At 34.9% G+C, this 25,077-nt stretch overlaps 1 protein-coding gene across 2 annotated transcripts in view; it reads left to right on the forward strand.

Annotated features, from left to right (window-relative positions):
- MTREX (Mtr4 exosome RNA helicase) overlaps positions 1-25,077 on the forward strand; it is a 107,084-nt gene that overhangs the window by 14,569 nt on the left and 67,438 nt on the right. For both annotated transcript variants that reach the window (XM_042938861.1, XM_042938871.1), the window contains exons 5-15: positions 355-467; positions 5,647-5,821; positions 7,334-7,424; positions 8,846-8,970; positions 10,237-10,335; positions 11,003-11,105; positions 12,749-12,880; positions 14,709-14,788; positions 16,279-16,389; positions 18,325-18,426; positions 21,499-21,624. In XM_042938861.1, coding sequence (XP_042794795.1) covers positions 355-467; positions 5,647-5,821; positions 7,334-7,424; positions 8,846-8,970; positions 10,237-10,335; positions 11,003-11,105; positions 12,749-12,880; positions 14,709-14,788; positions 16,279-16,389; positions 18,325-18,426; positions 21,499-21,624 — 1,257 coding nt within the window. The remainder of the gene's footprint in view (positions 1-354; positions 468-5,646; positions 5,822-7,333; positions 7,425-8,845; positions 8,971-10,236; positions 10,336-11,002; positions 11,106-12,748; positions 12,881-14,708; positions 14,789-16,278; positions 16,390-18,324; positions 18,427-21,498; positions 21,625-25,077) is intronic.

Consider the following 25,077-nt stretch of genomic DNA (forward strand, 5'->3'; position numbering starts at 1 on the left):
TCCGAATGGAAAGAATACCTATTTTAGGGGTTGCTGTGAAGGTTAATAATATATGGAAAATGTGTTGCACAGTGCCTACCACAAAACGTGGACAAATGGCAGTGTTACTCTGTTATAACTAATATAACGTGTATGTTAGCATAGTAAATTGAAAGATAGCAGAATTAGCTTCTGTGCTGTTTAAAGATGTTTTTTTAGTCTTCCTGATTTTCTCTGGTGGGTAGCATAATTTTTAAATAGAATCATAAAGAAGTGTTCCCAGAATGCTTCTGGGGGGGCTAGCATCTCTTGATTTTAAGTGTGTTCTGATATGGCTAGATATTTTCATGCCAATACTGTTTTTTTCTTTTATAGGAATACCCGTTCATTCTTGATGCTTTTCAAAGAGAAGCCATTCAGTGTGTTGATAATAATCAGTCTGTTTTAGTATCTGCACATACATCAGCAGGAAAAACTGTATGCGCTGAGTGAGTAGCTTTCTATTTAAAGGAAATTTTAGGCCTGTTAATATTTGTTCCTATGCTGGTTTCTGATGTTATATTCTCTTGTTGGATTGACTCCTTTATTATTATATAATGTCCTTTTTTTATTTCTTATTATAGTCTTCGTTTTAAAGTCTATTTTGTCTGATCTGAGTGTGGTCTTCCCTGCTTAATTTTGGTTTCCATTTGCATGGAGTATCCTTTTCCCGTTCCTTTACTTTCAGTCTGTGTGTGTCCTTATATCTGAAGCGAGTCTCTTTAGGCAGCATATAGCTGAGTTTTGTGGTTTTTATTCCATTCAGCTATTCTGTGTCTTTTTATTTGGGAATTTAGTCTATCTACATTTAAAGTAATGATAGATATGTACTTATTGCCATTTTATTAATTGTTTTCTGGCTGTTTTGTGTTCCTCTTTTCCATTCTTGTTTTACTGTGTACTTTTTAAAAGAATTTTTGAAGTAACTTTTTTTTTTAATCTCACCCTTTACAAGTTTAAATTTTGGGGCTCCTGGGTGACTCAGATGATGATTAAGCGTCTCACTTCAGCTCAGGTCATGATCTCCGGGTTCATGAGTTTGTACCCTGTGTTGGGCTCCCTGCTGTGGAGTGGCTCCCACAGAGCCACTTCAGATCCTCTCTCCCCCTCTCTCTGCCCCTCCCCTGCTAGCATGCTCGCTCGCTTGCTCTTTCTCTCCCTCAAAAATAAATAAAAACTAAGAAAAAAATTCTTTTTACTGTTGAAATTTTTTTGATTTTTGCAAGTAAAGACAGTTTTACTTCTTTCTATTTTAAATACTTTTAATGTCTTGCCTTTTTGAACTGACTAGCACAGCCTAGTACAATGTTGAATGGAAGAGATGAGAGAGGACATCCTTGCCTTGTTCCTGATATTAAGTCTTCATCAGCATGTTGTTATCTATAGGTTTTTCTTAGATGCTTTTTATCATTTTAAGGAAGTTCACTTCTGAGTTTGCTTGTGTGTGTTTATATGCCTATAGAATATTTTGCTATTGTATTTTGTCCAATTTTTTTTCTGTTAATATAATGAATACATTAATTTTCAAATAATAAACCAGCCTGAGATAAACCACAAGGTTATGATACATACGCTTGTAATAAACTGCAGTATTGTGATTTATAAGATACATATTTGGTCATTTTGATGACCAAATATGTTTCTTGTATGTATTTAGTCTTCATCCATGGTTCCTGGGTCAAGACTTCTAAAACCCTTGGAATTTCATGTGATAAGAGCAATAAAGGTCTTTTGTTAGGTTTTAATGAGTTGACTTTGGATGGACTGGTTGCCAGGAGAATCAGCTATATGATCCCTGTAGAATAGAGGGAAGAGGGCTGAGGGTTAAATCAGCCACTGACCAATGATTTAGTCGTGACTGTGATGTGAAGCTTCCATAAACCCAAAAGGACTCAGGTTAGTGAGGTTCCAGGTTGGTGAACATGTGCAGATGTTCTGGGAACAGATGTTCCAGAATAGTGCACACCTGGATAGGAAGGGCATTGGGAGATCTTCATCCTTTCCCCATACCTTGCCCTGTGTATTTCTTCATCTGGTTGTTGATTTGTATCCTTTAATATAATGGCAAATATAATTAGTATATTTACCGAGCTCTGTGAACTGCTCCAGCAAATTAATCTGAACCAAGGAGGAAGTTGTTGGAACCCTCTATCTGAAATCACTTGGTCAAAAGCACAGGTATCTGGCCTGGAGCTTGCTACTGGCATCTGAAGTGGGGGCTGGAGGACAGTGTTAACTGAGCCCTTAATATGTAGAATCTGAGGCTGTCTCTGGGGAGTGTCAGAATTTAGTTGAATTCTCAGACACCCTGCTAGTGCCTGAGAATTGGTTGGTGTTGTGAGTGGGGGACCCTCTCCCATGTTTGAATTGGGTCTAGGAATCCCCCCAAAATTCATGTTGGTAGATACATTATTGGATTAGATTTGCTTAAATTGTGGTAAGCATTTTTGCTTATGTTCATGAAGGATTTTGGTCTGTAGTTTTATTGTGGTATCTTTTTTTGGTTTTGGTATCAGGGTAACGTTAACTGTTTTTTTTACAGATTAGTCTGCTAAACTGATGCTGTCTGAACAGCGTCATTTTTCTTCTTCTTAAAGAAACACTTTTACATTTAATGGTAGCACAAATCTCTTGATGAAAAATTCTTTTAATTTTTTCTTTCTTTTGGTAAAGATTTTATTTTTAAGTAATCTCTCCATCCAATGTGGGGCTCAGACGCCCAACTGCAAGATACTAGAGTTGCATGGTCCTCCATCTGAGCCAACCAGGTGCCACTCTTCCACCTTTTGTATATCTAAAACATCTTTTACTTTGCCTTCATTTTTGACAGATACTTGCAGTCAATAAAGAATTCTAATTCCTCTAAGAGTATTTTTTGACTTGCATAGTTTATGACAGGAAATCCCTGTCATCCTTACCTTGTTCCTCTGCAGATAATGTATCGTTTTTTTCTTGGCTACTTTTAATTAAGATTTTATCTTTATCAGGGTTTTAACCAGTTTATTTATTTTTAGAGAGAGAGAGAGAGGAGAGCATGAGCTCTGGGGAGAGGGGCAGATGGCGAGAGAGAATCATAAGCAGGTTCCATGCTCAGTTTGGAGCCGTGCTCCATCCCATGACCCTGGGATCATGACCTAAGCAGAAATCAAAATTAGGCACTCAGCCCACTGACCCACCCAGTCACCCCTTAACCAATTTATGAGGAGGCTTGATGTAGTTTTTTTCATGTTTCTTGGACTTTGGGTTTGTTTTTCCATGTTGCCTCTGGCTTCTCTTCTTTAAGGTCTCTGATTACTATTACATTGGGCTACTTAAAGTTGCCTCATGATTCATTGATACTGTGTTCATTTTGGGCCTGTTCTAATGCTGTATCTTCCAATTCATTAATCTTTGCTTCTGCATTGTCTAATATGTCATTAATCCCATTCCACGTATTTTTATCTCAGATGTTGTTATTTGTTATTAGCTCAGATTTTCCTTGCTGGAAGTTTATTTTTATGTGTGGTGTTTTTTTTTGTTTTTTGTTTTATTTCCCATTTGTCTTACTACTTAACTTTTTTTAGCTTCTTGAACATATGGAATACTGTTTACAAGCTGTTTAAATGTCTTTGTTACTGCTTTTTTCATTTGTGTTACTTCTAATCTGTTTTGATTGACTTTTCCCTGCGTTATAGGTCCATATTTTCCTCCTCCTGCATATTGTTTTGATGGAATGTTTGGCTGTTGTTAATTTTCATCACTGTCTTGGAGCAGTTTGATTATGATGTGACTTTACATAGCTCTTCTCATGTTTCTTGTGCTTGAGTTTGTTGGGCTTCTCAGATCTGTAGGTTTATTATAGTTTTCATCAAATTTGGGATAATTTCAGCAATTTTTTATTTCAAACATTCCCCTTCCTCCTTTTTCCTTGGGATCTTCACTTAAACTTGTATCATGCCTCTTTAAGTTGTCTCACAGCCCACTTACTGTGGGTTTTTTGGAGTTTTTTGGAGTTTATTCTGTGTTTTTCACTTTGGACAGCTTTTCTTGTTAGGTCTTCAGGTTTAATCATCTTTTTTTCCGCCATGTCTAATCTGATTTTAATTCTATCCAGTGTATTTCAAATCACACAATGGATTTTTCATCTCTACGAGTTTGATTTGGGTCTTTTAATTTTTTCCATTGTTTTTTTCTTACTGCTTTGTCTTTGTCATTCAGTTTGATAATGTTTCTAGGTGTGATTCTTTTTCATTTTTCCTGCTTGGGTTTATTGTATATGTCAAATCTGTAGATTAATATATTTCTTTTTAAAACAAATTTAGGAAGTTTCTCACTGTTATTTTTTCACATAGTTTTTTCTTTTTCCTCACTTTGAAACTTCCACTGGGACACTGAGGTTGTCTCTTTTTTCCTTTCTTTAGATTTGATAATTTTTGTTGATCTATCTTCATATTTACTGATACTTTGTTCTGTCATCTCAAATCTGCTCTTGAACCCATCTAGTGAATTCTTCATTTCAGTTATTATACTTTTCACCTGTAGGGTTTTCATTTATGTATAAGTATAAACACAATATCTCTCTGTTCAGATGGCCTGTTTATTGAATAATTACCCTCTATTTCCTTTAATTCTTAGAATATGGCTTCCTTCCATTTTTTGGACTTGTTTCTGATAGCTGCTTTGAAGTCTGTGTCTGCTAAGTCCAATATCTGGGCCCACTGAGAATTAGTTTCTCATGACTGCTTTTTTCCCTAAGGATGGATCATACTTCCCTGTTTCTTTTATCTTCTAATGTTTTGTTCGAAAGTGGACATTTTAGATAATATATTGTAGCATCTCTATATCCTTTTTTCTTTCATATCTTTCCCAAAGTTTGTGTTTGATCATGTTTGGACAGCTTTTAATTTTTTGTCTAACTATTCGAGAAATATGGTTATATGGTTGTGATATTATTATTTCCTCAAATAGGTTATAAGCCTTTTGTGGGCCAGACTGTGTTTTAAACAGGAAGACTCTACCACAATGCTAACTTTAGTCATCATGGTCTATATTTACATACTTAATTAAATTTTCTTTAGAAAACCAAAACTACTTTATTGCATTTTGTTAATAGCTATGGAGGAACTTTTCCATAATTAGACCTACCATAATTCCAGGCAAGGACTGATTTGGTATCTATTACATGTGGGAATGAATACATATGGATGAACTTATTTTTGAAACTCAAAAGAGCAAAGCTCATTTTCCAATGTTCAGTAATTGTTTATGCTCTATGTGTGTATAAACAGACAGGCAGAGGCTCTCAACTTTTGGAGGCTCATTTATAGAACCAAAAGTGTTTTACTTGGAAGAAATAGGGTAACCATTAGTAATCTTTTGGTATTAATAATTAAGTTACATTAACTCCAAGAGACCAGAGTTAAATATTCTTGTTTGGTTAGACCACTACATTTCAGATTTATTATAATTATTATTTTAATAGTTTGTCAGTAGTGATTAGAACAAGATACTCATGTTCTGCCAAGTCCATTGAAAATAAGTAATTAGGGGAAGTTGTGACAATTTATATATTAACAGAATTTTTAAATTACATACTTTAAAGAAAAGGTTTTGTAAATACTTGATTCTTATTTGCTTTCCCATTTCTAGGTATGCCATTGCATTGGCCTTAAGGGAAAAACAGCGTGTAATATTCACTAGCCCAATTAAGGCTCTGAGTAACCAGAAATACCGAGAAATGTATGAAGAGTTTCAAGATGTTGGTTTGATGACCGGAGATGTTACTATTAATCCTACAGCATCTTGTCTTGTTATGACCACAGAGGTAATTTATATGGTGCCTCATCCAGTCTTTCCTTTTAAATTTAATTAATGTATTTATTCACTTAGTACACCTAATGCGTTTTTACTTGCTCTATATAAACAAAATGTAATGCTTTATTTTCTGAGATTTACTTGACAGGGAAAAAAGTTCATCTTAAAGGTCTATTTTTAGTAATTACATAAATTTAGTTGTAAATTTTAATATTTCTATTATTTGTCATATGATATAGATTTTTTTCACCAAATATTTTTATTTTTAATTAAAAAACGTTATTTTTTGAGAGAGAGTGCACTCGCAAGCAGGGGAGGGGCGGAGAGAGAGGGAGGGAGAGAATTAAGCAGGCTCCACACTCAGCACAGAGCCAGTGGTGTGGCTTGATCTCACAAACGTGAGATCATGACCTGAGCTGTAATCAAGAGGCAGACACTTAACTGACTGAGCTCCCCGGGTAATCCCGTCAATTTGTTTTCATGTCACTGACAATAAGTCTTTAAAAATATTTGGTGAGGGGCACCTGGGTGGCTCATTCGGTTAAGCCTCAAGACTCTTGATTTCGGTTCAGGTCATGATCTCATTGTGAGGTCCAACCCCTCATGGGGTTCTGTGCTGACAGTGAGGATCTGCTTAGGAGTCTCTCTCTGCCCCTCCCCCGCTCTTACCTGTGTGTGTGTGCTCTCTCTCAAAAAATAAACGTTAAATAAAAAGAAAATAGAGTTTTGTATACATAGTTTCATATAAGTAGTGGCTTTTCCTTCCACTTTTTATTTTTGTATCTTAGTGTTGATACAAATACATAAATAAGTTCTTTTAAAATGCCCAGTTTAGTTTCCTCCCATAATAGCAGTTAAGTTTTACTTAAAACCTATATGTTTATATCTTATGTTTTGAATACAATCAGTTATCTTTGCTATACCAAGTAATTTCATACGTACTTGATTTATATCCCTGCATTTTATAAGGACATGGTACAACAGAGTGTAAATTAGCTTCTGGTCTGCAGAGTCAACCAAAAACATTGCTCACTTTTCATTTTGGTTCCCAAAGTAAGTTTCCACTCTCAAAACTTTTTCCCATGTGTGGAAGATTTTCTTTAACTCAAAAATCAGGATACTGGTTGCCAGAGAGCATCCATGTTGTGAGATGAAGTAGAAAAAATCAGTAAACAGCATAAGGTACCATGTGTTGGATAGAAGATAATTTTAAGTTACTCTCATATGCTACATAGTGTGGATCTTGTGATGAGTGTTGTATGTACAATGAAGTGGCTTCATACTTGAGATATATGGAAATAGGAGTGATAATTCTCTCCATGGATTGTACCTGATTACTAACTATTGAAAAGCCATTTATTTTGGTTTTATGAGAGAAGGAATATTATTTGATTTATGAAATGTATTTAAGATGTAATCTCCTAAAATTATTTTAATACTTCTATTAAAAAAGCATTTCTAAAATTTCTTGTTAGAAAGAACTTGTGTCACAATTTTGTGAAATCATTTATATTTTTTTTAGATTTTGAGAAGTATGCTGTACAGAGGTTCTGAAGTTATGCGAGAAGTTGCTTGGGTCATATTTGATGAAATTCATTACATGAGAGATTCAGGTATATTCTGCCATGTTGAGATGTGTGCCATGTATTTTCCTTAAGAAGGGCATTAGGAATTTTGAAGAACTAGTTAAATTTTGCTTTGAATTTTCATGTGGCTAGAGTTCTAATAGATTTTCCAGTACATTGTGAGAAACATGATATAATACTTCAGATAGGATCTCATTTAACTTTAGTTTCTTAAATAGTAATCAGGTAAGAAAAAATGCAAATTCTTACAAAACAATTGGAATTAAAACTAGTTTGTTTTTAATAGACAATGCTCCAAAATAACTGTTAAAGAATTTTTAAAACTTTTAGCCTACAGAGTTAACTTTCTTGATTTTTCGTTACTATTTTAGTTTTTAAAAACTAAGAAATGCATGGTTATGGTAAAAAAAAATACTAAGGATTATGAAATAAAAATGAGAAAAAATTATAATTATCCCTTTACTTGAACTATTACACTATTGTAAGGACTAGTAGGTATACTTGGACTTTTGAGTGGAGCTGGGAGGGCTAATGGTTACTTTTAAAAGTTAAATATTTAGTATGTACACAATTAAAGTAAAATTCAGTTTTTATTTAAACTAAAATACTGAGTTAACCTGTATTTGTAGTAGAAGTAACAAATTCATAAAAGTAGGTTTTGAATAGGTCTGTTTTGGTTTTAAAATTCTGAATCCTGGGGGTGCCTGGGTGGCTCAGTCATTTGAGTGGCTGACTTCAGCTCAGGTCATGATCTCATAGTCCGTGAGTTTGAGCCCTGCGTTGGGCTCTGTGCTGACAACTCAGAGCCTAGAGTCGGCTTCCAATTCTGTGTCTCCCTCTCTTTCTACCCCTCCCCTGCTTACTCTGTCTGTCTCTGAAAAATAATAAACATTAAAAAAAATTTTTTTTAATAAAATTCTGAATCCTGTATTGATACATTTATTTTAGAGGAAAATTCTCACACTGATTCTTTTTTCCATTTAAATAAAAACTGACATGATTTTACTGCTCATTAAATCTTTCATATCTAGAGATCATGAGGGTAATTTGGATGAAAGTTGCCTTAGAGTAAAGTAACAGTGTGTCTTTGAAATTTGTTGCTGTATAACTTTTCTAAAAGTTATTAACTTTGTTTTCTCAAAATGAAATGGAAATACTGTTTCCATTGTCATGGGACTCTTATGCTGTGTGAGAAGTTTCAGTCTGGAGCTACTCCAGAGGCTGTAATTGTAGAGTACATTGTGCTTTTAGTGATTTAGTCTCCCACTTTTCTACTGGGTAAATTCACAGTAAGAACCATAGTAGTTTTCAGTAGGGATTTGTAGCTAAAAATATTTGTGTAAAGTGATCTGCATTTCTAATTAATGAGCTTGGGATAAGATAATTTTAGATTACTTACCAATAAAGTGACTCTGAATTCCAAGGTATATTTGTTTTTTTTTTTTCAGAGCGTGGTGTTGTATGGGAAGAAACTATTATTTTGCTTCCTGACAATGTCCACTATGTCTTTCTTTCGGCTACTATTCCAAATGCCCGACAGTTTGCTGAATGGATTTGCCATTTACATAAACAGGTATTTTCTTTGTTTTTTGAAGTCTTCAATACTTAAAATGTTAAGTTGTGATTGCTATCTTATATACTTTGTTCTTGATACTGCCCTAGAATTAAGAAAACCTTTTAATGTGAAATTACTTCTCAAGTCAAGCAAGCTCATCAGAATCAACTGACTAGCTTTTTACAAGTGTGTATTTTTTTTTAAATTTATTTATTTATTTTGAGAGAGACAGAGCATGAGTGGGGGAGGGGCAGAGAGAGATGGGAAGGTGGGGAGAGAGAATCCCAAGCAGGCTCTGCGCTGTCAGCACAGAGCCCAGCACAGGGCTTAAACTCACAAAACCGTGATACCATGACCTGAGCTGAAACCAAGAGTTGGAAGCTTAACCAGCTGGGCCACCCAGGTGCCCCTTAAGTTTGTATTTCTGAGTGCCATCTTAAACCCAATATGTCAGCATCTCCTGGAGTAGGGTCTTGGGAGCTCTGACTTTTAAAAGCTCCCAAGTTGATCCTGGTGGTCTGCCAGGTTTGGAAACTAATGCATTTATTCATAGAGTGAGCCCTCTGAGAAGAGAATTTCCTCTAAGACCTCAGTACCAGGAAAAAGCTGGGCATTTCCTGAGCATGTGATATGATTTTTCTGTGAACACAGTCACATGTTTTCCTTTTGCTTTTGTGGTCCAACTTTTGCAGCAGTATAGGGCCTTATGGCAAACATTTGTTTATGTGTACTAAATTTATTCTTGGTTTTGTTTTCCTGCCCTCATTTTTCCTTTGTACCAATATTCTTACAAAGTATTATCTGTTCATAAGGTCTCTAATTGTGTTTTTCTAACACCTATGTTGCTTCTGTACAATAGAAACCTAGTGGATCTTCAACCTGCTGATTTAGTAAAGCTTTGAAAACTCACTCTGGGTCAGACAAGTCCCATTTACCTCAGGGAGCATTCTGTTTCACCATACCACTGCAGTGTAGTAACAGCATCTTCTTTAATTTTAGTATCACAAGTCTAGGGTATGAATCCAAGGTCTTTATTGAAACTCAAATCATATATCTGGCCCTAATTAGGGTATTGATAAAATTGAATAGATGGTAATGTCATTTGAGAGCTGATTTTTCCACATTTTTCTCTTGCCTTGTTTTAAAAATTTTTAGTTTTTCTCTTTTTGGGGTGTTGAATTCAAAAGTGTATTTCCCCAAGGTCTTTTACTTAGATCAAATACACAGTATTATTTTGAAGAAATTAAATATTATGTGCCTAATTGTTTTTCATTGTTTTTACAGCCTTGTCATGTAATTTACACAGATTATCGGCCTACACCATTGCAGCACTACATTTTTCCAGCAGGGGGAGATGGCCTGCACCTTGTGGTTGATGAAAATGTAAGGGAGTAATGGTGATTCTTAATCTGTAGTGTCAGGATAGAAGTTCATTTTTTCTTTCGTAAGTAGTTTTATAGTCCAGAATTGTTGGGTTTGTGTGTACTTCTATTTCAAAAATTATATTTAAGACTTGTGTTTGGTTCTCTGTTTCTCTTGTGCATGAATTAAGATTTTTCTTCTTTCCCGGTATTTTAAAATGCCTGGAGAATAGGGATTTAGGATGTGTTTCAGATATGTTATGTTTTGCTTTACCCCCTTTTAGTACCTCTTTATCACCTTTTATTGTACCTTACGCACAACTTTATTTTGTATTTTTTGTTTTACAATTTTTTTAATGTTTGTTTATTTTTGAGAAAGCACGCCTGTGAGCACGAGAGGGGCAGAGAGGGAGAAAGTGAATCCCAAGCAGGCTCCAGGGTCATTGCCCACAGGGGGCTCATCTCATGACAGTGAGATCATGACCTGAGCTGAAATCAAGGGTCAGATGCTTAACTGAGTGAGCCACCCAGTGTCCCTGTACAACATGTTTTAACTCTTTTAGTGACCTTTGTTATCATTATCGTATTAAATTATTTTTATTTTGAGGAAGGTTTGTTTGGAGGTATGAAAAATGTTTGGATTTTGGTTAAATCTTACTGAAGTAATGTAGAAAAATATTTGATTCCAGGGTGACTTCAGAGAAGATAATTTTAATACTGCAATGCAAGTACTTCGAGATGCTGGTGATTTGGCAAAAGGAGATCAGAAGGGGCGAAAAGGAGGAACAAAAGGTAATTTGAAATTTTGTTAACTTTTTTCCCTCAGGAAGCTGGATAAAGATCTAGATAGTAAATGATAAAATTGGATAAAGGTTCATCTCTTTTTCCTATATGACATTAATTGAGATATAATTCACATACTATACATTTCATCCATTAAAATGTACAATTTAATGGTTACTGGTATATTAACAGAATTATGCAATCATTAACATAGTTTTTTTTTTAAGATATAATTCATATACCATAAAAATCACCTTTTTTAAGTGTACAACTCAGTGTATTTTAGTATATTCACAAACTTGTGCAGGTACTATCTAATTCCAGAACATTTTCATTAACTCAGAAGGAAACCCTGTATCCATTAGCAAGTATTCCTCATTTTTCCTCACCTCTTCCCGCACCCCTCGGCCTTAGGCAGTCCCTAATCTACCTTCTATTTCTTTTTTCCTTTTTGAACATTTTATGTAACTAGAATCACAATTTGTGTGTTTTTTTGCAGCTTCTTCTTTCACTTAGCTTGTTTTCAAGGTTCATTCATTCTATAGCATATGTCAGTACTTCATTCCTTTTACAGTCAAACGACATTTCATTATATGAATATGCCACATTTTATTTATTTGTTATCAGTTGTTGAACATTTGGGTTATTTCTCTTTATTGCTTATTGTGAATAGTGCTGTAAATATTTGTGTTCTGTAAGTTTTTATGTAAGCATACGTTTTCTTTTCTCATTGAGCATATACCTAGCAGTGGAATTGTTGAGTCATATGGTATTTCATATGTTTAAATTTTTGAATAACTGCTAGATTATTTTCCAAAGTGGCAGCTCCATTTTACATGCTTCAGAAGGGTCTGAAGTTTCTATTTCCTCCATATCCCTGCTAGTATTTACTGTAATCTATGTGAATATAGTCATCCTAATGGAATAAAGTGGTATCTGAGGGTGGTTTTGATTTACATTTGTCTCATGGCTAATGTGGTGTTCATTTATCTTTTCATGTGCCTATTGGCTATTTGTATATCTTATTTGGAGAAATACTCAAAATCTTTTGCCAGTTTAAAAATGAAATTGTCTTGTTGTTGAGCTATAAGGATTCTTTGTATACTCTGGATAGTAGACCCTTATCTATATTTTCCCATTCTGTGGTAATGTGGTCTTTTCACTTTTTGTTGGTGTCTTTTGGGGCCCCTGGGTGGCTCAGTTGGTTAAGCGTCTGACTTTTGATTTCCACTTAGGTCATAATCTCATGGTTTGTGAGTTTGAGCCCCACGTCGGGCTCCACACTGACCTTGTGGAGCCTGCTTGGGATTCATATTCTCTCTCTCTCTCTCTCTCTCTCTCTCTCTCTCTCTCTCTCTCTCTTTTTCTCTCTTTCTCTCTTTCTCTCCTCGCTCTTCTTGCTCTCCTCACTCTCTTTCTCTCTGCCCTTCCCCTCCCCCCTTCAAAACAATGTTTTTAATTTTGGTGAAATCCAGTTTATGTTTTTTTTTTCTTTTGTTATACATCATACCTGAGAATGCTTTGCCTAATATCATATCTTGGAAATTTACTTCTATATAGTTTTTAAGAATTTTATAGTTATGTACTTTATGTTTAGGTCTATAATCCATTTGGAGGTAATTTTTACGTATGTTTATATACTCTTTTTGCAGGACCATCAAATGTGTTCAAGATTGTGAAGATGATTATGGAAAGAAATTTTCAACCTGTAATTATTTTCAGCTTTAGTAAGAAAGATTGTGAAGCCTATGCACTTCAGATGACCAAATTAGATTTTAACACAGGTACTATGTAATTTCAGCATAGTTTTAATGTTACGTGTAAATGAGTGTATATCTGTTTCTAGTAAGAAGATCAATATGTTGTGATTAATCTATTGTGTATTGCTAGGATATGCAGTTCCCCCTACAGTCACAGTAACAAGTACTCATTACCTTATAAAATCTTTAAAAAAGACCTTGTTTTATTCTTTCCTTCCTTTCCTTTCTTTTGTTTTCTTTTACTGGGAGGTTTAAAGTACATTGCTCTGTGTAAAATCCAAAGACCCTTACTGAAAAATACTAGAATTATATTCCCTTATACTTCATTGCCATAAGCTCCTTTGCTTTGGGGATTTTCTGTGTGACTACATAAGGTTAGGTTTCTTGGTCAGATCACTTTCTATATAGAAAGTGCTGTGGTTTCGGGGTGCCTGGTTGGCTCATTTGGTTAAGTGTCCAGCTTCGGCTCAGGTCATGATCTCACAGTTCATGGGTTCGAGCCCCACGTTGGGCTCTGGGCTGACAGCTCAGAGCCTGGAGCCTGCTTCGGATTCTGTTCTGTCTCTTTCTCTGCCCCTCCCCGCTCACACTCTGTCTTCTCTCTGTCTCTGAAAAATGAATAAACGTTAAAAAAGAAAACAAAGTATTGTGCTTCATTCTTCTGGAAATCCAAACCAGGAAGGCTTGCCCTTTATTTAACCGTGGTATAATCTTTTGAATAAAGTAGTTACTTGTATTTGATTAATAAATTATTCCCACATATTATCTGTAAATGTAACCCAAAGTCACACAGCTAGGTAGTAGCACAGCCTATCCAAAAATTCAGCATACTGAATACCAGCCCATTTATTATTCATTTCATCCTTTTACATATGTAATCTTGTATTGTGAGGAGTGAATAATATCCTCAGTCATCCAAAATCAAATGTCATTTGTATTGCTTTCATTACCAAGGCACAGAACTAAACCCATGCATTTTAGGGCTATCTTTTTACTTATCCATAAGCAAAGTGATAATAACAGATAACCCACATAAACTCCTAAAGTTAGTGATATTTTATTTTTTAATGGAGAAATTGCTCTGCTTAGAAATGTTTTCTTCTAACTGCTAATGCTGAATTTGCTTAATGTCGCAGGGTCATATATTTAATTGAGCAAATATATATCGGCTTCCTATTATTTAGTAGATGCTATATGTGAAGGCAGTATAAAGGTTAAGAGCATATGCTTTGGAATTGCTCCTCTAACAGTTAATAGCAGTTTCCATCATTTGGAGTTAGTCTCACTTTCCTCAGTAGTGGATAATAATAGTCCCTGTCATCTATAATTGTTAGTCTTACATATTGGATATACGGCACTTAGTGTAGTTTTTGTTATTTTTATAAGATAGTACTTTTATTCATGGATAAATTCTGTTAGATATATTTTGAAGGGCAATGAATTTTATTAAATGGTAATTTTTAGGGGCGCCTGGGTGGCGCAGTCGGTTAAGCGTCCGACTTCAGCCAGGTCACGATCTCGCGGTCCGTGAGTTCGAGCCCCGCGTCAGGCTCTGGGTTGATGGCTCGGAGCCTGGAGCCTGTTTCCGATTCTGTGTCTCCCTCTCTCTCTGACCCTCCCCCGTTCATGCTCTGTCTCTCTCTGTCCCAAAAAAAATAAATAAAAAACGTTGAAAAAAAATTAAAAAAAAAAAAATAAATAAAAAAAAAATAAATGGTAATTTTTATCCACTTTCCCTTTTGACTGCCTTAAATACTCTTTTATTCTTTATAGATTTTTATTCTTTGCAGTGTGTGAGGTTTGGTATCACTGATTCATTTAGATATTTATGTACCTTTGAATTTTTTCTTAGATGAAGAAAAGAAGATGGTTGAAGAAGTATTCAGTAATGCCATTGACTGCTTGTCTGATGAAGATAAAAAACTCCCTCAGGTATGATTTAGTGTCCCTAAGTGTGGGTATTAAGTGTGGTAGGGTACTTTCACTTCGCATTTCTTGGTTTTGTTACTATATATTGCACTGTTTATGCACTGCTTTAAATATGTTGCATTGTACCCAGAAATAATACCTTGATTTTTATTTTACACTTCTGAAAAGATGACAGTAGGAAAGATTTGCTGCCTAAGGGAACTAAAAACTAGCATGGTCTGGAAATTACTGCTTCAGTTCCTAATACTACAGAATTATTAGTGCTAGTTTTAAGTCACTAAATTTCTTTATTTTATTTAGAGACAGAGAGAGGGAGGGAGGGAGAGAGCAAGTGCCTGTGCTAGGGGGAGGGGCAGAGAGAGAGAGAGAGAGAGAGAATCCCATGCAGGCTCTGCATTGTCAGCAAGGAGCCTGACACAAGCCTTAAACTCAGGAACCAGGAGATGATGACCTAAGCTTGAAGATCAAGAGTAGGACACAACTGACTGGGCCACCCATGTACCCCAAGTCACTAAATTTCTTAATTCATAGGACTACCAAACAAAACACGTAATGAAAATCATGTGTTTAGCAAGGAATTTAATGTCTACTCTGCTTTTAATCCAGTGGCTTCTCTTTTGACTATTGGAAATGCCTGGAATTTCTAAAATCTACTTATGACTAGGTGCCCCTCTCAGAAGTTCTGGTTTCATTGGTCTGGTGTGTGTTGTGGTTGTTAGAATCTCAGAAGCTCTTCAGGTGATTCTGATGTGCATCCAAACCTGAGAACTCCTGTAGTATGACCTAATATATGAAAATTTTGTTTTGTGAAAAGAAAGTTCAGAGGTCAGTCATACTCTGCTTATAAATGATTGCTCTGATATATAAGGGATTTATGGTAAAACTGCAGTAGGATGTTTAAAATAGTATTTAACTTACAAGATTTTCTTGTAATTTCTCTTCCAACCTGAATTACTAGTATTTGAGGGCTGAGCTATGTCTTGATACATTTTTGTTACCTTAGCATAGTTCTAATAGTAGACATGTAATGCCATTTGTTAAAGTGCTAATGAGGATGAATTCTTCAGTAATTCAATTGTTTTTAGGTGAAGTACATATTTATATTGAGTATGCCTTGTGTTTATTTATTTATTTTTAGTAGGAGCTGGCTATTATTTTTTTAAGTTTATTTTGTGCAGATATAAATGTCCTTATGACTTAGTTTTTGGGGACAAGGTGAAGTGATGCTGGAAAATTTGAATGAGGCAGCAGTGCATATATGAATTTTATTTAAAACATATCATTCACATTAAGGAAAGCTAGGACAGAATTATGTTGAGTTTTGAGTTTAATAATCTGGGAATATGGGTTTAGTTTTGGCTTTTATTCTGAAAAGGTTATATAACATTTCTTTGAACAGCCTTCTTTCTTGATCACACATTTTTCTTCGGTTTAACATTTTTGATGTCCCTTTTCTGTACATTATTGAAAAATAAACATTATTCCAAACATAGGTCGAACATGTACTTCCTCTTTTGAAGCGGGGAATTGGTATTCACCATGGTGGCTTACTTCCTATTTTGAAAGAAACTATAGAAATTCTCTTTTCTGAAGGATTGATAAAGGTATGATTTTATTTTTATTTATTATGCCTTAGAATTGTGTCATATGGACAGTTTGAAAATTATTATTATTTTTAAGTAGGCTCCACACCCAACATGGGGCTTGGACTCACGACCCTGAGATTGAGCTGCTTGCTCGATTGACTGAGCCAACCAGGTGTCCCAACAGTTTGAGAATTATTTAGAACACTGTTTCTAGGCAGCTTTACATATATGTACATACATATGAATGTGTAAAATATGTAAAAAATGTTTAAAAGTAAATATTTACATATATATGTTTTTAAACTAGGTCCTGTGGAATGACTTAAATACTGAAGTTGATTTTTACATATAGTGTTATAATTCATTCAGGTTTATAGGTAAAATTTTATTGGTTTTTCTTCCTATTATTCAAGTAAGAAATGGTAACACTATACAGTGTGGGGTTTTTCAGAAGGTGCTATTTAATTATCAGAAATGGAATTGATTCTTAGTGGACTCCTTTCTATATACAGACTAAAACAATTAGAAAAGACAGGAGAATTGCTGGTAGACTTACAAAAGAGTTTTTCAGGATATGCTATTTTAAACTGCAGGGAGTCTAACTTAATTTTAAAGGTTATGTTGATGTTTGTACCCAAAAATAAGGTGTTAAAAATGGGAAACAAATTCAAAATGTAGTCATAAGCCTGCATATGACTCATAAGTTATTTTATGTTTAATGTTCAGGTTAGAATTTGAAAAATCAGAGTTATGAGGATCTCAGCACTAGTAGAACATTTAAAAAGTTAGTCACATTTAAGAACATAACTTAGGAATTTTAGATAAAAAATTGGTTACTATTTATACCTGGGTCCTGGTAAGGCCCTGTTGATGTTCTTTTGTTGATTATTGTTGAGGCTTATTTTAAAGAATCTTTTCTTAAAAATTTAAGTGATAGTTGGTGGTGGTAAAAGTCAAATAGAACGATTGCAAATAAAGCAAAAAATGGAAGACCATATTCCCCTTCACTTCTCAGGAATACCCATTAACATACATACAAATAATACAGGACTTTTCTTTAATTTTATTTCTTTATTTTGAGAGGGAAACAGTGCGAGAGAAAGAGAGAGGAAGAGGGAGGAAGCATTAGTTGGGGAGGGAGAGAAAGGGAGAGAGAATTCTAAGGAGGCTCCTCATTGTCAGTTCAGAGGCTGATGCGGGGCTCGAATTCACAAATCATGAGATCACGACCTGAGCTGAAATGAGGAGTCATTTAACTGACTGAGTCACCCAGACACCTGATGACTTATATTTTAGACAAAAATTGTACTACCCATGTTACTAGATTTTGTCATATGCATAGCTTTTCATTCTTTTTAACAAGTGAATGGCATTCTTTTGAGTTGATGAAATAAGATTTTTTAATTTTCATTTCTATTGGTGAAAATTTAGATTGATAATACTTCAGTGACTTTACTTGTATGTATACATCTTTGTGTGCTTAAACCATACAGTTTTTTGTGTGGTCCAGTTTTTGTTGGTAAAGTCTTAAAAGTGAACTTAGCCAGTAACTCTCTTCTCCCCTCAGAGATCCTGAAGATGGCTCCAAAACTGTGGTATCATTAGTTGGAGAGCCAGGAAATGTGACTTTCTGTGTTTAGAAAAGTAATCTACAGCCTCATGCTTTGTACATTAGACCGGTAGTATCCTCTTCAAGTTAGCACCACTGGAATTTAGGAAAAACTTTTCTTTTCCCTAATTAAAAAATTTCTGGGATGCAAGGGACTTTAGATACTATTTAATCATTTTATATTTAAAATACTGAAACACATCTGGGACTAGTATGTGGTCTTATTTTTGCAATCTCTAATAACTAATTTTGAAAAGTAATGTTTTGTTTGTACTTGAAAATTACAAAACTAGTTTTTTAGCTTAATGTACATGTTTAATCATGTAAATTTTTCATTTATTTAGGCCTTATTTGCCACAGAGACTTTTGCCATGGGAATTAATATGCCAGCTAGAACTGTTTTATTTACAAATGCCCGAAAATTTGATGGGAAAGATTTCCGATGGGTAAGTAAAATAATTAACATGTTGAAATAATTTTTTTTAACATTTATTCATTTTTGAGAGAGCACGAGCAGGGAGGGGCAGAGAGAGAGACACACACACAGAATCCAAAGCAAGCTCCAGGCTCTGAGCTGTCAGCACAGAGCCCGACACGGGGCTTGAACCCACAAACTGTGAGATATGACCTGAACTGAAGCCATACCCTTAACCAACTAAGGCACTCACGTGCCCCAATGTATTGAAATAATTTTTATTTTACCATTTGTTTTACCTAAAGTGATTTGGGCTTATATAATCTTTGAGATTTTCAGTTATAAATCTGAAGAATTTGTACCCGAGCCAATAAGCGAGTTCATCAACATTACACTTGAGATCCTTCATTTCTATCCATTAGCCAAAAACAAAAACCTCTCTTGATGAAAGAGTTTGACGATGAGGGATAAGTGTGCAGATGATTCGTGAATGCTTTAAAACATTAAAAAAAATTTTTTTAATGTTTATTTTTGAGAGAGAGAGACAGAGTATGAGTAGGTGAGGGCAGAGAGAGAGGGAGGCGCAGAATCCGAAGCAGGCCCCAGGCTCCGAGCTGTCAGCACAGAGCCTGACGTGGGGCTTGAACCCGCAAACCATGAGATCATGACCTGAGCCAAAGTCAGATTTTTAACTGAGCCACCCAGGCGCCCTTAAAGCATTTAAATATATCTAGAATGTTCATTTTTTAAAGTTTAGGGTATTTAAAGCACCCAGTCTGTACTGACTGCAGTTGCTCCTCATTATTTAACCTTTCACTTTTAAAATAGAGGTTTTAGGGCGCCTGGGTGGCTCAGTCGGTTAAGCGTCCGACTTCAGCTCAGGTCACGATCTCACGGTCCGTGAGTTCAAGCCCCGCGTCGGGCTCTGGGCTGATGGCTCAGAGCCTGGAGCCTGCTTCTGATTCTGTGTCTCCCTCTCTCTCTGCCCCTCCCCCGTTCATGCTCTGTCTCTCTCTGTCTCAAAAATAAATAAACGTTAAAAAAATTTAAAAAAATAAATAAATAAATAAAATAGAGGTTTTAATAGGTTTAGATGTAATGTCTTTTCTAAGGCACAAGAAAGGAGAGAAAGGTGGAATCATGCGTAAAACAGTGAATTTGGATAAAAAGTAAATTCTTAATCAGGGACAAGGAACCCATTCAGTAAACGGTTCCTGAATTTAAACTTTGTTAAAGTTAAACCCAATCTCTAAATAAACTTAGTTAGCAGAGTATAATAAAATGTTGTGTTACGGATTCTAAGAAGTTATGTACAGAAGGATAAAGCATATGAAAGAAGACACTTCATAGAGAGGGCAATCCTTATACTTAGAAACAGCAGCAAATGGTTACTTACCCAGTACACAGGGGAGCTTCCCAGGGGTGAAAAGCAGGTAGAAGAAGAGAAATTTCTAGTTTGAGTTCCAGTACAAGCCAAGAAGACTCAGGTAAATTGGGTTTTGAGAAATTTTTCAGTAGTTAGCTATTTCTTCACTTAACCTTTTGTCCTTGAAAGTGATTTTTTTCTGCTTAGAGAAGTTTCTGACAGTAATTACTGATCATCAAAACACTGAAAAGCACTCATGGTAGAATTGTAAAGGCAAGGCATTTTTTTTTTATTTGTTTTAAAATTTATTGAATGCTATACAAAAGAAATAGAGGTACAGTGAGATAGGTGCCATTTCTCTTTAGAAATTTTTACATAGTATTCAGAAACTTTCTCTAACCTGTAACTTTTTAAAATTAAACTTTTAAAAATTCCTGTAGAATGTGATTTGTCTGTAAACCAGTTAAAAGTTTCATGTTTTATATTTTAAAATAGTGTAAGTTTTAAAAATCTTTATAATTTATCAGTTTAAAATTACTTAAGTCTCCAAATACAATTGATGCCACAAGAAAATGTGTAAATAAGTGTTTTGCGACTTTACATTCTTCTTGGCATCTCAAGGACTCTAGGGTAAGACTGCAGTGTATGATAGATTATTGAACTTAAGAAAGCAAGCTTGATGAGTCAGGATCATTTTATTAAACCTGAAAATCATAACCAACCATAATCTTGTAATGATACTCTTGGGCCCTACGGAAATTCTCTTGGATTGCCTTTTCAGAATGTTCTTATCAGATCTTTTTTTAGGATTGGCTTTTTTGTTATGTTTTTCTGGTGCCTTTGTTGCTTCCTGGTTGTTAGGTCTGTTTTTGATGCTGTCATTAATACGCATTCTTGTAGCATACTGGTTTTTAACTCTTTGAGTCAGATATTTTTTGAGAATCTGAAAACAGTGGACCCTTTCCATCAGAGAATAGTATAGAGACACTTACAGATAAAACTTTGTCCATTCTCTCTGTGGTTGAATGTCACCCTGAAATGACTTCTAACCTTTCTCCATTAGGTTCTATTCTTAATGGTGAATGGACTCTCCTGAATTCTAAGAATGTATACCAAAAAATAAGAACTGTACTTGAAAAATAAGTTTATATTAATTTAATTTTGCAAATTAAGAAAGTTTATTACAATCAAGTAAAAATTGGTATTTAGTAGAGTTTGAGTCTTTGTTTACTTTCTTATTTCTTAGACTCTACTATTCCAGAACGTCTAGCTCAAAGATGTTTTTTATGTCCATGGATTAGCCAATCTTTACCTCTAGCTGTGGTATATGTGATCATTTTGGAGCTAAACATTCTTTTTTTTTTTTTTTTTTTTATGTTCACATATTCATTTTTGAGAGGGAGAATGCATGGGGGAGGGGGGCAGAGAGAGAGGGAGACAGAGGATCTGAAGCAGGCTCTGTGCTAGCAGCAGAGAGCCCATAGTGGGGCTTGAACTCATGAACTGTGAGATCATGACCTGTGCCAAAGTTAGATGCTTAACCAGCTAAGCCACCTAGGTGTCCTTGTAATATTTGCATTTTTGTGTTTTCACTTAAACTCCTAAAAGGTGATTTTTTCAGTCACGTTCCCTTTTTTGGAATGTGTTAACTTGTGTTTTGTGTATTTTTCTGATTTAAGAATATGTTTTTCACCAGGTTTTCTCCTAAACTCTGTGTTTTTAATTATGTTCACTCAGATTTCCTCTGGTGAATACATTCAGATGTCTGGTCGAGCTGGAAGGAGGGGAATGGATGATAGAGGAATTGTGATTCTTATGGTGGATGAAAAGATGAGCCCAACGATTGGAAAACAGCTACTTAAGGTAACTGAGTTAAGATTCTGTGGTGTCACCAGGAATTTGAGAAACTTATTTCAGGAGGTACCTTGAAATTAGTTGTGTCAGTTCCAATACCTTTCTAAGTAGATGAGTTAATCTACTAAACCATTTGTGCTTGAAAGGTAGAAGACAGTAACTGCTCAAAGTGCTGTACCCTACTTTTGTACCCTACTTTCTGTTATAATAAGTAAAGATCAACTCATGTGAGGGAGGGAATGTAAAGATCCCCACAGAAGGCAGAAATATTTACTTTGCCCTCCCAATTTAAGACACTTTCCCTAACTGCCTTCTCCACTGAACAAATTGCTCTTCCCGAGTAGGGCACATGCTCTCAGTATTTTGGGCCATTACCTTCCCCTAGCTTTGTAACTCCACATAGCTTAATAAATTAATTCTGCAGTCTAGCATTCTAATGCTATTGATGGATCATAAATATCCCAACAAACAAAGTTCAACTTTTAAGCTTTTTTCAAATTAGCCTGTTCATTTTGTGTGTTTAGTATTTTTGTTTTGGATTGTCTTAAGGGTTTTATTTTTGTTTTATCTTGGAGAACTTCTCAGGGAAGTTTGGCCTGGTTGCTTTCCTTCTCCTCCATGCAGTAAGAACTTATTAAAAATTCCTAGAGAAAACTGTTAGTAAGATGGGAAACTCAACATTAATTAAAAATATAAAATTAACTGGCAGATCATTAGCTAAAGCTTCAAAACTTGTTAATTTCATACATGGGTCATTATCTCTGAAATGGACCCTTTTCAGTTTCTAAGACTTGGGAACAGCAAGCAAGGAGAATTTGAGATATGGGTGTGGGAAGTCTTATATGCTAAAACAAATATATGTAAGAGTATATGTTTTTTTTTATTTGAAGACAAAGTTTATCTGTACATATTCATAGCTATCATATGGTGTTTTAGAGATTACCACTTGGAAACCTGTTTTTAAGTGTCCATGTAACTTTAGTTCTTCATGTAGAGAAAATGACACAAGATTAGAAATTTGTATTTTTAGTCTTCAAATTGTGCCAGATATAATAAACATTATTTTTCTTTCCTTGTGATCTATATATGGAAAAAATTGAATCAGGTTGCTAAATAGTAAGAAGCAGGATTTTAATGACAGTATCTGGTTCCTTTAGTACAGATTTTTCATTCCATTTACTTGGTATTTCTGCATGTAAAGTGCACCTGTTAAGTTTAAAAGTTCTTTTTTCTTTCATTTCAAAAATTTTGTTGTGGAAAAAAATATTAATTCTTGAATTAATTAATTAATTAATTAATCTGTTGAGATCTACCCTCAACAAATTTTTAAATTTCAAAATATATTATTGTTGACTATAGGTACACTATCATATGTCATATCTCTGGAGCTTATTTATCTTGCTTGACTGAAAGTTTATGACTTTTGATTAGTAATTAACCTTTTATACCCCACCTCAGTTGTTGGCAACCACCATTCTACTATTTGATTCCATGAATTTGACTATTTCAGAAAAATCATATTCGTGGATTCATGCAGTATTTATCTTTCTGTGGCTTATTTCATTTAGTATGATGTCCTCAAAGTTCATGTTGTCACATATTGCAGAATTCTTTTCTTTAAGGCTCAGTTGTGTTCCATTTTATGTATATACCACCTTTTTTTTAATCCATTCACCTATTGATGGACATTTAGATTATTTCCACATCTTGGCTATGTGAATAGCACTGCACTGAACATAGGAGTGTTAGTATCTGGTCACCATTTTAATTTTGATTCTTTTGGTTAAATACCCAGAAATAGAATGCCAGATCATATGTAGTTCTTATTTTTTTTTTTTTTAATTTTTTGAGGAATATCCATTCTGACCGTTGTAGTACGCAAGAGTTCCCATTTCTCCCATCATTTTTATTTTAATGTTTATTTTATTTGAGAGAGAGAGAGAGAGTTAGGGAATGGCAGAGAGAGAGAGGGAGAGACACAGAATCTGAAGCATGCTGTGGACTCTGAACTGTCAGCCCTGAGCCTGAGACAGGGCTTGAACTCACGAACCGTGAGATCATGACTTGAGCTGAAGTCAGATGCTTACCGACTGAGCCACCCAGGTGCCCCTTTCCATCATTTCTTTCTTTTTTTTTTTTTTAATTTTTTAAAATATCCGTCCATTTTGAGATTGAGTGAGAGAGAGAGAGAGACAGAGGACAAGCAGGTGAGGGGCAGAAAGAGAGGGAGACACAGAATCCGGAGCAGGCTCCAGGCTCTGAACTGTCAGCACAGAGCCTGACACAGGGCTCAAACCCAGGAACCACAAGATCATGACCTGGGCCAAAGTCACATGCCCAACTAACTGAGCCACCCAGATGCCGCTCCATCATTTCTTAAATTAACTCTTTAAAGCAGGTTTATTGAGATATTATTCACATTGCATACATTAATCAATATTCCTGATTTTTAATATATTCACGGTTTTGCCACCATCATTACAATCAGTTTGGGAATATGTTTATCAGCCCAAAAAGAAATCTTATATCCATTCAATCACTCCCCATTTCCTTCCCCTTTCCTTTCCCCTAAGCAAACCACTAACCTATTCTTTGTCTCTATAGACTTGCCTTTTCTAGGCATTTCATATAAATATATTCAGATAATATGTGATGTTTTGTATCTGGCATTTCTTTAGCATAATATTTTCAAGGTTTAGCCATATTGCAATATGTACCAGGTCTTCATTCCTTTTTATTGATGAATATTGTTCCATTGTGTGGATTTAGTACAGTTTATCCCTTTATCAGCAGATGTATATTGAGGTTGTTTGTACGTTTTGGCTATTGTGAATAATGCTGCTATGAATGTTTCTTTACAGGTTCTTAGGTGAACTTGTTTTTACTTCTTTTCCATATATACCTACGAGTAAAATTGCAACGTCATATGTAATTTCTATGTTTAACCTTTTGAGGACTTGGCAGACTGTTTTTCCTCAGCAGGTGTACCATTTTACAGTCTTACCAGCACAGTATGAGGATTGTAATTTCTTTGCAATCTAGCCAACACTTGTTATTACCTGTCCTTTTGATTTATAATCATACTAGTGAATGTTGTACTAGTGGTACCTCTCACTTAGAATACTGTATAGTTTGACTTGTTGAAAGGGTATAGTACCTGCTTATTGATAATATTGCAGTTACATAAGCAAATATGTGTCTACATTTCTAGGTTTCTGGACATATTTATTGAGACTAACTGCCCTACTACTTTTTTTTTGTCCCCTAGGATTTTTTCAGGTAGTTTTACTATTGTTAAAGAATTTGTAGGCAACTTATTCAGAACAATAGCAACTAATAGTTTTAGAACATTTTACATATTTTAGGCATGGAAATAATTACTGGCACTATCCCAATTTTATAAATAAATAAGGCATACAGAAATTAAGAATTTTTTCCAAAGTCATTTTGTTGTTAAATGGC

Source organism: Panthera leo, chromosome A1, assembly GCF_018350215.1.
Source record: "Panthera leo isolate Ple1 chromosome A1, P.leo_Ple1_pat1.1, whole genome shotgun sequence".
Classification (NCBI taxonomy): domain Eukaryota; kingdom Metazoa; phylum Chordata; class Mammalia; order Carnivora; family Felidae; genus Panthera; species Panthera leo.